At 37.5% G+C, this 17629-nt stretch overlaps 1 protein-coding gene across 2 annotated transcripts; it reads left to right on the top strand.

Annotated features, from left to right (window-relative positions):
* Positions 1 to 1687: 1687 nt before the first annotated feature.
* On the top strand, positions 1688 to 12857 carry LOC142097203 (up-regulator of cell proliferation-like). 2 transcript variants are annotated; one of them, XM_075178853.1, is made up of 2 exons: positions 1688 to 1785; positions 6303 to 12857. In XM_075178853.1, the coding sequence occupies exon 2, from the start codon at positions 6316 to 6318 to the stop codon at positions 11011 to 11013; it is 4698 nt and encodes a 1565-aa protein (XP_075034954.1). In that variant the 5' UTR covers positions 1688 to 1785; positions 6303 to 6315; the 3' UTR covers positions 11014 to 12857. The 2 variants fall into 2 exon arrangements, with proteins under 2 accessions (XP_075034954.1, XP_075034953.1); XM_075178852.1 differs by lacking the exon at positions 1688 to 1785 and adding an exon at positions 3271 to 3351.
* The last annotated feature ends 4772 nt before the right edge of the window (positions 12858 to 17629 follow it).

Below are 17629 nucleotides of genomic sequence, written 5' to 3'. Positions count from 1 at the left end.
TGTGACAGAAAAGGCATAAACATTCCGACAATGAAAAAAATCTCAATAGCGTTTATGTAGAAATACTACTACCATATAGCCAATGTATAAGCGCATATCATATATCCAGTGGATTCGAATTTACTCTCTATCATCGGCAAAATATTGAGGTTAATTCATAGATCAGTCTAGGCTTCAACGCGTTTCGACCGTTAATATGGTCTTTATCAAGAAGGTCAGACTGATAAATAAGCAGAACGTGGGGCGTGACAGGATGGACTGCCTAGGCAGTCCATCCTGTCACAGGAAGAATTTAAATTTTCTTGCTAAAGGCTAAAGTAGTTGTTTGTAATGTGTTGGTCGATCTAGCAATGATGAAATACTTCCTGAGCACCCACTATATATAAACAGAGGCTCAGACATCACCAAAGCCTGCGCCACTGTTTAGTACAGTGGACTGGAGACCCCTTTTCTTTTAGTACCGGGACCAGGCCAGGGCTCTTATAACTTTAAAATGAAAAATTGTGTGGCCTTGAACCCCAGTCTTCATTAAAGGTCCCAGATAAGGTGAAACAGTCAGAGGTTTGAACTACGCACCGAACCTGCGCTGTTTTTTAAAATGCAATTTACGTTTGTGGCGATTAAGTATTGCACCTAATCATTGATTATTACTTTCCCCTTAATATTCATGTATGACAATGTTTATATATTGTACGTAACCTTGTAATGTAAAGTGTGCTTTGCTGACTGACACCAGTGACCTATGCAAGTATCTAGAGTCTTTTGAAAGCAACCTAGCTAGACAGATAACATCTCTGAGACGCTTCAGATTTGTGTAAATAGTCCGGCCAGTCAAGCAGAGCAGAGGTGAGAGCTGAGATGTCAGACATATATCTCAGGGATAGATAACTCACTTAAAATGCCAAGTGTCATTCTGGGAATCAACCTGCCTGACAAAGAGCTAAGTTCCAAAGGTGAGGGTGAGAACAGTGTTAGAAGTTAAATCCGTTGCCTGACCTGGTAATGTTGTTCATTTCTTTGAGGACCTAAGTGTCTAGGTTGAAGTGTGCCATCCTTCTTAAAGTGTACTCCTCTCACGCCAAGTCTTAAACTAGTAAGTTAGTGACTTTGGTTTTATTTCTTATTTTATTTCTAAAACTTATTTGTGCAACTTATTTTGTATGTCTTGTTATCAACTGTTTTGTAATTAAGCCTTGGAAACATTTTTCGGATTAAATGCATTTAATCCAGCATATTCTCTGTGATTCTTTGTGAATTTACAAAGGCAAGTGAGGCTCTTGCTACATGTGTATGTGATTTAAGTGTGTAATATTAATAAGTGTTTTTTGGTGAACATAAGGACTCCATAGTACATCCTTTGTGGTGGCAGAAAAGGTGTATTCATTGATAAGTGACCAAGGTAACTCCAGTCACGGCCAACTGTTTCAGATTGCTGTATCTGAGACAGGCTGGGCATTCGTGACAACGTGCAAGTTGTGTTCGGACTTGAATCAGGCCCATTGTCTGTAATTATTTCTATTGTTGTTTATTTATATGAAATGATGGCAAGTTTCAAACTGCTAGACCTGTCTAAGTATAAGAGCCACTGCTATAAAGAACAGTGCAAGGCTGTGATATGTGAAGCCACCAGCAGAGGGAGTTCCACTTCCAAGCAGAAGAGAAAGTGAAACTTATTTGGCTGTCTGTGTTCTCTTTCAGTTTATAGGACGACAACAAGTCGATATTTCATCGCATTAATCTTCTCGTACAATAAAAGAAATGCAATCAGCGAGCCAGACAATCCAGGTAAGCAGCTTCACATCACTATACTGACCCGTCATGATTATAGATAATCATAATAATTATGAAAGTAATATATTGCTGTTGTCATGATCTATCCTAATATCTGAACTGACTTAGTCACAATGGTTTCCAGCTAATCACTTTGTGTAAGCAAACAAGGGGTTAATGCGTTTGATGAAGGTAACAGACATACTTCAGAGACTGCTATCTGTCACCTCCCCCGGGTTAGTTACTCAGAGACGCCCGTTGTCACAGAAGAACCATCAAGCGATATAAAAAGTTTTGACAAAACAGGAAGAATATCTATTAAAGGGAACAAAGCATTTCTACAATGACAGCAGCAAGCAAAGGGTTACATGTAACTACTGTCATTTATAGAATAATTGACACACTTTACTCAAGTAATAATTTGCTCGTATACTAAAAATCTGAATATAACGAATTATATGTCGGACCCGATAACAATAATATCATATTATTATGTCTCCATATAAAACTGATGGAAATAGATAAAAATGTGTAAACATAAATAAACACCATGAGATTGATTCAAGTCCGGACGCAAATTGACTGTAATTTATATGTTTATAAAGAGCATAGAACTTGTGCGTAGCTCCACCGGGATTCAAATCAAAGTGTTCCTGAAGATGCCGCACGATTTGAATTTGCTCTGTATAAACAGTACTTTCTGTACATACACACACATGACAGACTGGAGTATACACAATGCGCATGTACAATAATTGCACATCAGAACGCATAAAACATTTATATGATCATAATTTAAAATAACAACTGCTAACAATATAATTAATTTTTTTTCCTAAATAATCCGCCCTTCGTTCCCTTTTTATGGCTCTCAAGTCGTAACTTGAATCAGTTATTGGGTGGCTATGCATAATTAGACACCATCTAGCCTTCCCTCAAGTGAGAAATTATGTGAAAAAGTATATGAGTGTAGTTCTTGCATTTTTATTTCTGTATGTCAGTTTGTTATAACTATTTTTATTCAATAAGTATCATATTAAATCCAATTTAATGATGTTCTGTCTTTGTGTTCTTAAAGAGTTTTTTTTTATAATGCTACATTTATGCAGGGAATTTTTGGCTTGGTGGTAGGATTTTGTGTGTGACAGATTTTTGTTTTTTTTCAGCCTACTTTAGACATACTTTCACACCCAAATCACATGCATGCCCAGATGGGTCTTGCCATAACATAACCCCTTAGCTAGAGCACAATGTGTGTGTCTGGCAGAAAATATGATGCATAGTTGAAACTGTGCACTTTGCCTTATTCATTACAGGGTTACTACTATGTCCCTTTACTCCTCCGTGGTTAATATATTAGTGGCATTTATACTATATTCAGGTTTGGTTTTTTTTAAAACCCTACTGCATGATTTTGCATTTTTTCACATTAAACTGTAGTTTCCACACTGACCTGTCCTGTAGCCCATCCATATCATCAATAATTTTTGTTTATTCAAGGGAAAAATACAACAGCAAGACTTGTCTGTAAAATGTGCAAGCAGAGAAACAAGAAGGAGCATAACTAACACAGGGTGACAGGTAAAGCACGAGCTCACATTGCCTAGAAAACATTATCCCTCCCACCTGGTCTCTTTGGTCTTGTGTTCCTTTGATCTGGATGTAGGTTGGCAGGACTGAAATATCAGGCCAGCAAAAGATAAAGTGGAAATGATTTATTGTAAATTAAAATAACTAAATTGCATGATCTCAAGCCACACATTAGGGAGTCGAATGAGTAGAATGTAGGTAACCTGAATTCCATATGTTCCCTGCAATGCGTTTCGAAGTTAGACTTCTTCCTTAAGCACTGGGTCCATGAGGAGGAATTGGTATAGAGATTGTATCTGGAATCAGGGTTCTCTCATTGAACAAGTGGATCATTCATTTTTTGAACTAATATTTGTCTATATATTGATACTCATTCTTGTTTGTTGTCATGGGTAACAATGGCTTTATAACACTATATGAAATATTTATTTAACTGTGACTGTTACTAAGTATGTTTTTGTGAGATTGGGAGGCCCATTATGTCTGCCAGACACACACAATCAGGACACATGAATGCTGGTGTTTCCCTCTAACTTTGATACAGGCTTTATATACTAACACATAAACATACATCAATAGAGGAATGTCACCCACACCAGCGTCTTGTCCGTCCCGGTTTGACGAATGTTCCACTGTTGTGCTATAGGCCTTCTCCATAACAGAGTTAAAATAAAGAGAATCAAATGAAAGAATGGAGACAAGTTCAAAAGGGGACGAAAAGCTTTCATAATATGTCAAGGTCTTTTCTGCTCATTTCATAGTTCTGTCTGTTTCTTAAGACAAGTATGCAAATTGCACTTAATAGCAGGCCAGGCAGTATAACTGCAGCAGTAGTGGGACCAAGGTATCCCTCCTTGAACAGATAAATCAACAAATGAAAAAAGTCCCAATTGCGCTCGCAGCAAATGAAAACCATCTAATGCAAAAATAATATACTGAATGTTGATAGCTTGGACAATAAAAATAACAAGATGATAAGAACCAGTCTACTTACAAGAGTGTGGCACAGCTAAGGGCAAACCTGAAGCTCTAGAAGAGATATTTCGACGATATTCTCTTCAATTGGGATGGTACTGATAACACTTTACATGTGTTTCTCCAATACATGAACAATAACGACGATGGCCTCAGGTTCACCTCCAGTTATAGTCAGACACATGTAGAATTCTTGGATCTGGAGATCTTTATTACTAATCAGACTCTGGCAACAAGGACATATAGGAAGAGCGTAGATGTTAATAGCTACATCCTGGCCGACAGTCACCATCATCCCAACTGGATCAATAATATCCCTTTAGGTCAGTTCACTAGGGTCAGACATAATTGTACCTTTATAGATAACTACAGAGTGCAAGGGACTATCACTAAACAATGGTTTCTTGCTAAAAGCTACGACCCATTGTTTGTAGAGAGAGATTTAAAGAAGGTTGAGGTCACTAGCAGAGAGAGTTTATTGGATTATAGGACCAAACCATCATCTCACAACAATTCAAATAAAGTATATTTTATTTCGGAATACTCAGAACAATCCAAAAAATTACATCAGATAATCAAAAAACATTGGTATCTATTACAGAAAGATGATATATTAAATGATTACTTACCAGAGAAGCCAGACATTGTCTTTAGGAAGGCACCATATTTTAAGAAGAAAGATACCATAATTTGTTGATTTATCTGTCTGTTTCTTAACTCCATTGAAATTAGAACCTCAGGAAATGTGTCCACATCTCTCCGTTGATGGGGCCATCCAGTACCTGGTCATTAAATCCATCCTCATTCGCCCACTACATAAATAACTCATAGGTTTGACATAATTACACTTTAATAAACTTACTTATGTCATAATAACACATTTTAATTGGCAGAACTAGGTTATTTTTGTCTGTGCCATTATGATCTGGATCTATGTCTATATTATAGTCGTATATTTACTCAGGGATCTTTAAAAATTTGTTCATCCAAGTCAAAACAATTTAACCTCATAAGAGGAAACTTCTTCCAGACCCACTGAACTGCAATTTGATTATTTTCAATGGATCAATGCCCCATCAGTAAACTTTAAGTATTAATATAATTGCTTTTGAAAATGCCGTCCAATCCAATTTTAAACCCATCCAGTGACTCCACCATCAGCAGCTCTTCCCATGATTGGGGATTCCACAGATAATCCTTAAAGTGAAAAATCCTTTTCTTGGATTATTGAATATGATAAGTGTTACAACACCGTCCCTAGTACCGAATATTGCATTGATCGCTACAAATATAACAGTATAATTTACAATACATTTTATTGTTATTATCTTTTATTTATAAGGAGGCACAACAGGTCTGCAGTGCCGTACATAGTATATACAGTGGTACACAATAACAGACAGCAACAATCCATAACACATTACATAATACATAAAAAACAAAACACGAACACCAGACATACTGATTAAACAAAAAAATACATAGATAACATAGTAATAAAGATTAATTACGGGACAGTGAGTAAGAGTGATGGTAATGTCCAACGTGAAGAAGGTTTGGGCTAAGAAAACAGGACTAGGGGAGCAGCCTAGAGGTACAGAGGATGAGGAAATAGTAGAAGGAGAACACGAGGAAAGAGGGCCCTGCTCCTGAGAGCTTACATCCTAAAGGGAGGGGACAAAGTAGGGAAGAGGAGGGGAAAAATGAGACAATGGAGCCTGTTAAATTCACCAAATACTTTCTTTAATTACAAACACTTTCCTTTCTTATTAGGATCCTTTTTTAATGACTTAATGCAATAACTGCTGCAAACTCTTGTGTGACTGCTTTGTATTAATGCCCAACTCTTCTGCTTGTTTTGTACAGCACTTTGAAATATGTTAGTGCTATGTAACATGTAACAATGGTGTAATACTATAAAGCTATTTATAAATGATGAAACTAATTGTTGTTATTATTTTTTTAAGCCATAGAAAACCAATGGACGCTCTACTGTCAGAGCTACAACTGGAGGAGGAGTACAGGAGCTCCAAGCTCACTCTAGAAGATGCGTTGTGTATCACAAAGGAGAATGAGGGTGGACCTTCTGTGCCGCCTTCATCTGCATGGCACTTCCTGAGAAAAATTATTGCACTTGATGCAACTGCGCGAAATACACTGTTGGGTCACTCTGAAGACGCCACATGTGGCTTTAGTGTTGACAATGATCTCCACGGGTCGTTTGATAGGACATCCACATTTACGTCACATTCTATGCACCCTCTAGATGTTCTGTGTGTTCTTCTGCATTGTTCAGACAGTTTTCTACAACAAGAGATTATATCAAAAATGTCCACGTGCCAGTTTGCTGTCCCTCTGCTGCTCCCTGCTGTCGATGACAAGCAGTGCACCCTGTTGCTATGGACCATGCGAGACATTGTGAAGAAGTGGAGACCACCTTCATTGCAAAGTACTAAAGGATTTATAGAGGAAAGCTTGGTGAATATTTCTATGCCTATTTTCTCATTTATGAGATTAGGCAATTGCAGGTTATCAAAGTCTAACATCCTCAATAAAGTCCTGAGCTCCACTTACAATCATCATGACTTTTTTGTGCACCAGGGCATGGAGCATGGCTACCGTCCCAGAATTATCTCAGAAGGTCTGCTGGAAATGTCCTGGTTCTTTCCAGGAGGGAGTGAAAATGCTAATATTTTCCATGAACCCATTGGAGTCATAAATCTACGTGGAGACCTGGAATCTAACAAGACACACTTTAGCTTTTTAACAAAGATTTCTTCCGCTATTTTTATTTTTGTGGAAAACATACAAGAGAAGCAGTGCAGGTTGTTAGCAAGTTCGCAATTAGACAGTCCAAACTATTACTTTATTATTTGTCCACCTAATGGCAACTGTGACAGCAAAGAAACAAAGGAGTCACTAAAAACGTTATCAACATTGCTAAACTTGAAGAAGAATAATGTCTTAGTGAAAGATTCAAGAATGAACGAAGCTGAAATGGTGAAACAAATACAAAACGTAATGAGGAATGTACCAAAGACTTTTCCCAAATCAGTGACCCTGGAGGAAATTGGGAATGTGGCCAATGAACTTAGGATCCGTTTAGACGAGAGCTCAGAACAGTGCCAGAAGGCCAAGCAGCTTGCCTTGAAAATCACCCAAAAAATAACAAATGTGACACAGTATAAGAAAGAAACATTGACCCGGCAGGGGGAAATCTGGAAAAAAATCACTAAAAACGAAAAAGAACTTTGTAGGATGAGGAAACAAGGAGACGTTAATGGGGAGAATTACAGGTCAGAACTAAGAAGACAAAATTTAGAGTTGCGTAAACAGCAGAGTCAGAAGGAACTTCATAGAGACATGACAACATTCCTGTCTGTACTAACTGATCTGTCTCAAATTGAGAAACGTTATTTCTTGAAGTGGCTGAAGTTGTTTCTTGATAATATTGCTCATTCAAACTTGAAAGAATTGCATACTCAGTACATGAAACATTCCACCAATGCACATTTCTTAAAACAAATAGATCAGAGAATGTCAGATATTTCCCTTGGAATTGAACATTTCATACGTGAACTAGGACAGTTGCATGAGGCATATTTTTTTACACTGCATCAGACAGAACTGGAAGGAAAATTGAGTAACCTCCCAGGAATAGCTGCTGATCTCCTGCTGGATGGGTTCCCATTGGAGCTGATTGATGGAGACGTCTCCAACATCCCCCTGCAGTGGATAACTGATGTCCTGACTGAGCTGGACAACAAGACAGGAGGACACTGCAGGATGAGAGTAATAACTGTGCTGGGAGTGCAGAGTACGGGGAAATCCACCCTTCTGAACACCATGTTTGGTTTACAGTTCCCTGTGGCCAGTGGACGATGTACACGAGGAGCCTTCATGACTCTTATTAAAGTGAAAGAGACCTTCCAGGAGGAGCTGGGCTGTGACTTTATTCTTGTGATTGATACTGAAGGGTTAAAAGCCCCTGAGTTGGCTTCTCTGGAGGACAGTCATGAACATGACAATGAGCTGGCAACACTAGTGGTTGGTCTGAGTGATATCACTATAATTAACATATCCATGGAAAATTCATCTGAAATGAAAGATACTTTACAGATCGTGGTTCATGCATTTCTTCGTATGAAAAAAATAGGAAAGAAACCCAACTGTCAATTTATACATCACAACGTGAGCGATGTGTCCGCTCATGTTAAGAATATAAGAGACAGAAACAAACTTCTGGAACATCTGAACGAAATCACAAAAACTGCTGCAAAAATGGAAAAGTTGGAGGGGATTACGTTCAGCGATATCATGGTTTATGATCTTAATAAACACACATGGTACATTCCTGGCCTTTGGCATGGAGTCCCACCAATGTCACCAATAAACACTGGATATAGTGAAGAAGTTATTTCCCTGAAAAGATATTTGCTTGAGTACATGAAACAGGAACAAAAGAAGCCGCAGAATATCCCAGATTTTATCGAGTGGGTAAAAAGTTTATGGAATGCAGTGAAACATGAAAAATTCATCTTCAGTTTTAGAAATAGTCTGGTAGCTGATGCCTATGTCCACGTGTCAGTAAAATATTCACAGCTGGAATGGACCTTCCGTAAAAAGATATACAACTGGATGACTGAGACGTTGACCTCTATCAAGAATGCGCATAAAAAAGAACTGACAGTGAAAGCAATAACTTATTATATGTCTGAAATACTCAACAAAGAGGGGAAACAAATGCAGGATTTATTGAACACATACTTTGAATGTAAATTGGAAAATGCACATCTGGTGGAAAGATATAGAGAAGATTTCTTCAAAAGTATAAAAAGTCTTCAGACAGAGCTCTGTGAAGAATGGAAAGGGAAGTGCAAGCAAGCCATTCGTATCCAAGAGGTGCAGTGTAAGATACAAGAGTTGAAGGATGGCTATGCTGCGAAGATAGAAGATAAAGTGAGTTCACTTCTTGAATTGTGCAAATGTAAAACACAGAAGATTGGTGATAAAGAGCTGGAAGAAGAATTTGAGGCCATGTGGCCAGACACAATAAAAGACCTTCAGGTCAGCTGCATAACAAAAGAAGATATTGACCAAAACATGCTCCAACACCTGCGGAAAGAGATGAGCCACAGGTCAGGGGCTATTACTAAGAAGTTGCTCGGAATTAAGCAGATCTCTCAATTTACAGATGATTCTTTTAAACTGAAAGATGAGTATATTGATCTTGAATGGTATAAAAAGTGTCAAGACCAATTATGGTACAAAGTATCAGATGTTAAAGATTTCTACAAAAATGAATACTGCTTCAAAACAGAGCAGATAGCTGAAAGCTTATTAGAGAAAAGTTCTCAATATGTAGATCAACAGGTTAAGGAGAAAGAAAATTATCATGATACATTTTGTCAAGAGTTGCTGAACATGGTCAATGAAAGAATAAGGCAGAAAGATGTGAAGAATCTTCACACCACAGATCATTTTGAGTTGGACCTCAAGCTTCTTCTTCTGGGCAGAGCAGCTCCAAAGTTTCAGAAAATGCATGACAATTTTATCCAGATGAATGACCCATACTTGTGTTTAGAGGCCTTAAAATCTCAGTATTATTCTATTTTCAGAAGTATATTCCAGAAGAAGGATGAATGCAAGAACAGGGCAAAACTTTTCTGCGAAAAGTGCCTCAAGCCAGCAATAGTTGAGTACCTGAGGAGTCATCTTGGAAAGGAAATAGTGAACCAAATTCTGAACAGTGGTGACAACAGGAAATACATGAGTCGTTCTTTCTTTCAGTGGCATGTACTCTGCAAACTGCTGGAAGACAATTCATTTGACCAGTATGTACAATACATTAATAACTATGAACGTTTCGTCAAGAAGTCTATTTTGGAGTTCATTAAAGACAAGTATGAAAAATCCAGTGATTTTGAAACTTTACAATCAAATATCATATTGTCCATTATTAAGAAATTAAAAGAAACTCTAGAAAACCCCCAAATACTGGACAGTGCAAACATTTCAGAATTCCTAAAAAACTTCTGTAAGATGCTACATAAGGATCTGGTAATTTCACAAGATGATATTAAAGTTATAATTTTTCATAATTCTGCATCTGTCACTCAGTTTTCTGCTGACATTGAGTCCTTCCTCTCCGAAACTGGAGATGACATCATGTCAGAAATGAGATCTTTAAGCATAGAGTCTGTCCTTGCAGAAGTGGCCCTGAAACCTGAGGATGAATTGTTTAAGAAGGTTATTGGATGCGGGAAGCAGTGTCCATTCTGTAAAGTGCCCTGTGAGGCAGGATGTGCCGACCATACAGAGCACTTTGCTACTATCCATCGCCCTCAAGGTCTAGGTAGATACAGATTTGTGAACACAAATGTTCTATGTTCCTCACTATGTTCTACAGATGTTGTCACTGAAAAATCATTCAGGAACTCAGATACAGATTGGAAATTTCATCCATATAAAGATTATCGCACATTTTATCCAGACTGGATGATTCAGCCTGATGCCAGCATCAATGCCTCCGACTACTGGAAATTCATTTTCAAAGAGTTTAATGATCAGTTTGCAAGAGAATACCAGGCTAAGGCGGCTGAGCTACCGGTAGATTGGTATAAAATAACCAAAGACCAGGCTCGTCAAAGCCTTGTGGAATCATTTCACATGAAATAATGTCAGGTCTTCGGAAGGTCTCAAGGATATGTGAGATTTATTTCTGAAAGACACTTACTCATGTTATTTTCTAATCTTTAAGATTCATTCCAAAATCAATATTTTAATATTCTCAAGAACTGTGCCGGGGAAAGATTTGGAGAGATTAAACCCCTGAGGGTCTCATTTAGAGTTAGATGCATTTGCATTTTTACGTGCATACATGTTCAGTAAAATGCATCTCAATATGGGTCCAGTTCAAGAAAACAGTAGCATCTGTGCTTGGTGTACATCATGTGCATAGATATGGCTTGACAGCTTTAGTAATAAAGGCTAAAGTCACATTACCTTATTTGTACACAATATAATAAAAGTGAATATTTTCTTGACAGTTATAAATGCATGCCACAGTTTCAATGTAAAATTTAGTTAAATGCAAATACAAATTAAATTAAATGCAAACATCTATTGTTTTCCCTTTTAAAGAATCAAATGGTAATCTGCTTTCCTGCAGTAGTCCAAATGGAAAAGTAAGTAATGCGAATAGACGACCACAACTTGATATAACTGCTGCGTTAATGATGGCGGGGGGTCAGTACACAACCAGCCAATCAGAAGTGGATAGATAATGCTGCTGATAGTCATCGTCATCATTGTGTATAGTGCAAGAGATACGCCTCCCAAAATATATGGGTATGTGTCCATGTTTAATTGTATCGCGATTATGTTAACATGCCTTTGATGTACTCAGCCATTGTTTGCCTGCCCCAGTATGGCCCCATTCTGCCCCTCAAGGTGTAGGGAGACCCAAGTCATTGAAGTGTAAAAAATAAATAAATCAATATGCATGTAGGTGTATGTATTTTTAGTGCACATACGCACTAAGGAAATGCATATTTTATGAAAAAAAACCATCTCTAAATTATCCTCTTTATGTTTAGTTAATATGATTCCCATGGTCTGCTCACTGAAAATACATAGTTTTGTGTCATCTTCACATTTTCACACCTTACCTCCTAGGCTATTTACTTAGTAATACTAATTTCTGTAGCGTTCTACTAAAACTATAACCTAAATATTTTCCATTTATAACCTCTTCTACATTTTATTCCTGGGATAGTTATTTACCCATGTGCATTATTTTACCCTAATCTTATTATCTTATGTACTAACGTATTATATTGAACTGCAACAAAAGCTATGTCAAAATCTGTATAGATCAAATTATGTGAACTATCTTGCCAAGGGCAAATAAATTATGCAGGGGAGGCTGGCAACCACAGATGGACAAACACCCTGTCACAAGCGTGTCAGAGAAACGTTTCAGAATGTTCAAGGAAAAGTTTACTTAGCTTCGATTATTATGATACTACAAAAACAGTAGGGGACATACCAAGCTTCTATAGTCCATTTTTGACTCAATGGGAAGAGAAGGATATTATGACAGTCCAGGTGAAATCTCTGCCCAGAATGGCAGGTCTTTATGCCCTGTATCTTCATCATCATCATTATCATCATCATTTATTTATATAGTGCCACTAATTCCGCTTATATATCTACTCATAATATATCCTGGCACTGAGCAACTAAAATGAAGTGTTTCTATTGAAATACAGTTATATTAATATATATTATACAATATAACCAATAAAATTTGTTTGGGATGAAACCCTTTGTTATTGGCTTATTTTCAACAAAATTCATTGTCATTTGGCGTTGAGCACCTCCAGGTACATGTTACTCTAAAGCGGGACCAATAAACTAGGGAGCACTACTGACAGATGATAGAGGAAACTCTCAGTTGCTTATCATTTCCTGTATGGACTATTATTATTTGTTGTCTCATTAAACTGATTCTGAAACTATCTTCGCTGCCTGGTTGATGTGTTTTATGATAACTCTTTCCTTCTACCTGTATCCTATGGGTAACCAATGGGTAAAACCTCTACTTAGCAGTAAAGAACAGAACTGCCCATATCCTGGAACACAATATTCAGGCTTGGGCAGATGTTTAAAGGCCACTGGGGTCAATACTCAATGTAAAACTCAAACATGTAAAAAGTTACAAAAACATTAGTAGTTTCACATTTTATTTAACATATACTTCATGTTATTTTACTTGAAAAAAATATATAATATTTTTGTATGTTCTGTATCATGGAGAGAATCCTACAATGTAAAAGGTAAAGAGCAGGTCAAGTTTGATTTATATTCTTAAAAATAGGTTTATGAAATCACACCCTGTGGAAATGTTTTACGAAATGGGGAAGGTTGATGGACTTGTAGCCATTTATAGCTGTGGAGCTCTGGGATGAATTCCTGGATGTCCTAAATATGGATGTTCAGAGTTTCATGGTAGAAGATTTTAGGGTCTATTGGTGGTTGGTGAAACAAGAGCAGGACAGTGAAGATTGATAATATTAACTGCTATTAGGTATGATAATAAACATAGGGTAATTAATAATTAATGAAATAATAACAATAATAAATCTTGGTGAGATGGACTGTGAATTGAAGAAGGGTGTAAATATAGGGTGTAAATATAGGGTGTAAATATAGGATTATCACTGAATCCACTGAGGAAGCCACTTCCGGTGGTGAAACGTGTTGGGTTCTACTTTTACAGTGCACACCTTCTTTATCTATTTTTCTACATTTTTCCTACTTTATTATTCACTATCTTGTATATTTTTACATTCATATTTATCATCGGTAATAAACTCATATAACTATCTTTGACATAGTATTTTTTTTTATTTTATATTTTATTTCATCTTAACTATATTCTGTGTGATATATTCCCATAGGCTCATTTCTCATTCCCTTATTCACCCTCAGTTATCTATGTTACTGTCTATGTCACCCTCAGTGTACACCTCAATCCTCTATCTACACTCTTCTCTTACCGAAAGTCCATCTCACCAAGAATAACTATATCTTTGTGCTTGATTGCTAATTATCTTATGTTTATTATCACACTTAATGGCAGCTACCATTATAAATCGTCATGTCCTGCCCCCATTTCACCACCAATGGACCTTGATGTCCGCTCCCACCCCACTCTGGACATCCATGTTCAGGAGATCCAGAGATTCCATGGCAGCCAATGGCTAAGTATTATTTTTTTCTAGGTTTACTAGGTACAGGACAATGTGTTTTTATTGCACACATTATTTTCCACAACAGCTAAGCATACACATGGATCTGTTACTTGATGATAATTTGGGCTAGATTTACTGATACTTCTAAAAAGGAAAACTGGAGGTGTTGCTCATAGCAACCAATCAGATTCTAGCTATCATTTAATAGAATGTGCTAGATAAGTAATGGTTAGAATCTGTTTGGTTGCTACGGGCAACTTCTCCACTTTTACTTTTTAAAAGGTTTAGTAAATCTACCCTTTTGTCTGATATGGGATCTGCTTGTAAAAATCAATTGGAAAAGCCTCTTGTAACAACTGGAAACCAAGAGATTCAGACTCCATGGTGTTCTGTCCGGATTACAGGACATCACAATATAGGGATAACAATTTGGAGAAATGTATGACTATAATTAAGTATATTACAGCTAAATACACAAGGATTCCAACCCATCAGACCATATAGCCGCCCCACTCAAGGGGTTGAATAATAATTTTAAACAGAGCACTTTCTGTTTTCACTTTTTTAATCTTTATTTTAATAATTTACCACAATGGACCCGGTATATGTAAAAATGTTATTTTTTTTAAATAAATATTATCAATAACAGAAAAACAGAAAAGGGAGCATATACAGTGTAGTAACTAAACCATTAACTTTAATGTAATAAAAATACATGTACATTGCGTATAAAAGTTATAAACTTATCTGGAGAATATCCTCAGGGGTACTTCCCTATCCTTAGTCCATGAGATCAGTATCCCAATAGCCCATAGTTGTAAAAGATAAATAAAACAGTCATTAATAAAAATGATGACTTCAAATTAGTAAAACATTGTTGTTCTTTATATCGGTACTGTGTGCTCGTTATTATAGACCAATGTATGTGTTATTAATATTATACTCTGGGTGGCTTTATCTTGTCTGGCTGTGTAGCGGAGCAATCCACACGTATGTAGCGGAGCAATCCACGTATGTGCTTTTACCTTTGGTAGATTGTGAGTTGTTGATGAGTGCACATTTGGTTTATATTTGCAGCTGACGCATGAATGTTAATCATGGATTTATCTCTCTAGGTAATACAGACCATCATGGCAAATGACGTAGGTGCATATATGTGGTTAACCTATCGGGCCACTAACCTTTCACTACAGGATAATATTATTAAGACCTTACGCATCTGTTTGTACATATGTACTCATTTAATGGACTATATATATGGTAATGAGGTATCATTTACTATATCCCCCAGTGAGATGGATGCGGGAACAATCTTTTGTGCTACATAGTTGCTTAGACCTTTTCGCTCTGTACTGTGTTTATGACATGTATCATCATCATAATTTATTTATATAGCGTCACTAATTCCGCAGCGTTGTACAGAGAACTCATTCACATCAGTCCCTTTGGAGCTTACAGTCTAAACCTACCAGTATGTTTTTGGAGTGTGGGAGGAAACCGGAGCACCCGGAGGAAACCCACGCAAACTCAGGGAGAACATAGAAACTCCACACAGATAAGGTTATGGTCGGGAATCGAACTCATGACCCCAGTGCTGTGAGGCAGAAGTGCTAACCACTAGGCCACTGTGCTGCCCGTATATCACTTTTGTGTTTTTGATAGTTGTATTAAATTGCTTTAAGTACACCTAGAATTTTATTTTTCCCACTAAAGTACAACTGGAAGGTGCAAAATGTGTCCCTTTATAATTATAGGATGAAACCTTATACATAACCAGAACAGGTAAGAACAATCAGGTTCTTTTGGTGGGAGAAAAATGCTACTTTGAAAGCTTTCCTAAATTGTGCCCGCTCCACCCCTACCAGCTCATTTACATAATTATGTCCCGCAAAATGAACTCTCCATATCCCACATGGGAATCCGTATTTGGCATTGTCAAGAGCAAACGTTTGCGCTCCTATAACTAAAAGTCTGAACTATTTGTGGATGTGTGTAACCCCCCTCCCCTCTATGTGAGGTGAAGTCCATACATCTAGCTTGTTTTTATATTTGGTGTGGTTTAGCAGATTTACATACCTCCCAACCATCCTAAATTAGGCAGCACAGTCCCAATTTGAGGGAAAGTTGTCTTTGTCCAGATTGGTGGGAAAATGTGGAAGTATTCTCTACACTGCATGGCAGGGCTGTGGAGAATGGATGCCCTGCATGCTAGTACGCCCGGCAATGAATGTGTTTCAGAAGCACTAGGCACAGCTCCGGGGTGAGGCCACACCCTCATTGTGAGTGTGACATGTTCATTCTCCCTGTCTTGTTGCTGCCTACCCAAATGTTGGGAGGAATAGAGTTAGATTGTTCCTTTGTCTCCGAAGACAGTTCATTACTTAGTGTGGTTTAGTCTGCACTTCAACCTATACAATTTTTTTTGTTTTTGGACTGAGCTTCTGTGTAGGTTTGTGAATAACTTTATTCACTGCTTAATATTCTCATGTGTAAGGTAAAGTTGGAGAAAAAGAAACTTCAGTTTCATTTTCTTATCTTTTTTTTTTTCTTATCTTTTGTTTTTAATATTATGAGTTGTCATAAATGCTACTCCCCACCGCCCTTTCAGGATTGTAAAGCTGGGTACACACTACAAAATTTTCCACCAACTTTTTATGCCGATCAATGTTCCGATCGCTCGGTCCATGGACTGCATACACACTAGCCTTGTTTAGGACGATAAAGGGAAGAGCGAACCTGCCTTTAGCGACTTTTTACAGCCATGTTGTCATGAGCAATGACTGTAATTTCATACTCACTGTTGTGGATCGGTCGGAAGTTTATACACACTACACAATGGAAACGAGATTGGAACGAAAATATTAAACGGTACGACCAACCAAATGAGATGACAATCGTCCATTTGGCCAGACTTTCGACCATCGTGTCACTACACACTCTGACCCGACTTTTGAAAGAGCAGTCGTATGTTGGCTGTTTGAGCCGATTATTGGATGAAAACCGTGTAGTGTGTACCTAGCTTAAGAAACTGTGAGACAGTCAGATAGATCTGTAACTCCACAGTGCAGCTGCTTTTCTGCCTTATTACATAACAGATAACATTTCAAAGAATTTTCCATGAACACTCTGTTGCCGAGAAGATACATGGAAGCACGTCCCTCCTGTACTGTCTGATGGATCTTGGAGCACTAGTTCTCATCATGTTGTATTACTGAATGTAATAATAGTGCACTGATTTGCATTTTATATTCTCCTATTAAATAACTGTTATATAAAGGCCAAAGAATAAGAATACATGCTGAAAACTGCTGAAAAATTGGGACATTTTCAGGGGCAAATCTTTAAAATCTGGACAGTTATTAACCAATAATGTCAGAAATGAGACAGCCGAGAAGAATCTTCCAATCATCTCTGGTTTTTACATTTCTCAGAATCATTGAGCGGGTGAACGGTGGGGTGGTACATAGGCCTACATATGTGTAAAAGCTGCATGGTTTCTTTACCTTGAGAAAACTGCATTTTTCCATCGTGCATTT

Source organism: Mixophyes fleayi, chromosome 7 (genome assembly GCF_038048845.1).
Source record: "Mixophyes fleayi isolate aMixFle1 chromosome 7, aMixFle1.hap1, whole genome shotgun sequence".
Taxonomy (NCBI): Eukaryota; Metazoa; Chordata; class Amphibia; order Anura; family Limnodynastidae; genus Mixophyes; species Mixophyes fleayi.
This window is presented reverse-complemented; position numbering and strand designations above follow the sequence as displayed.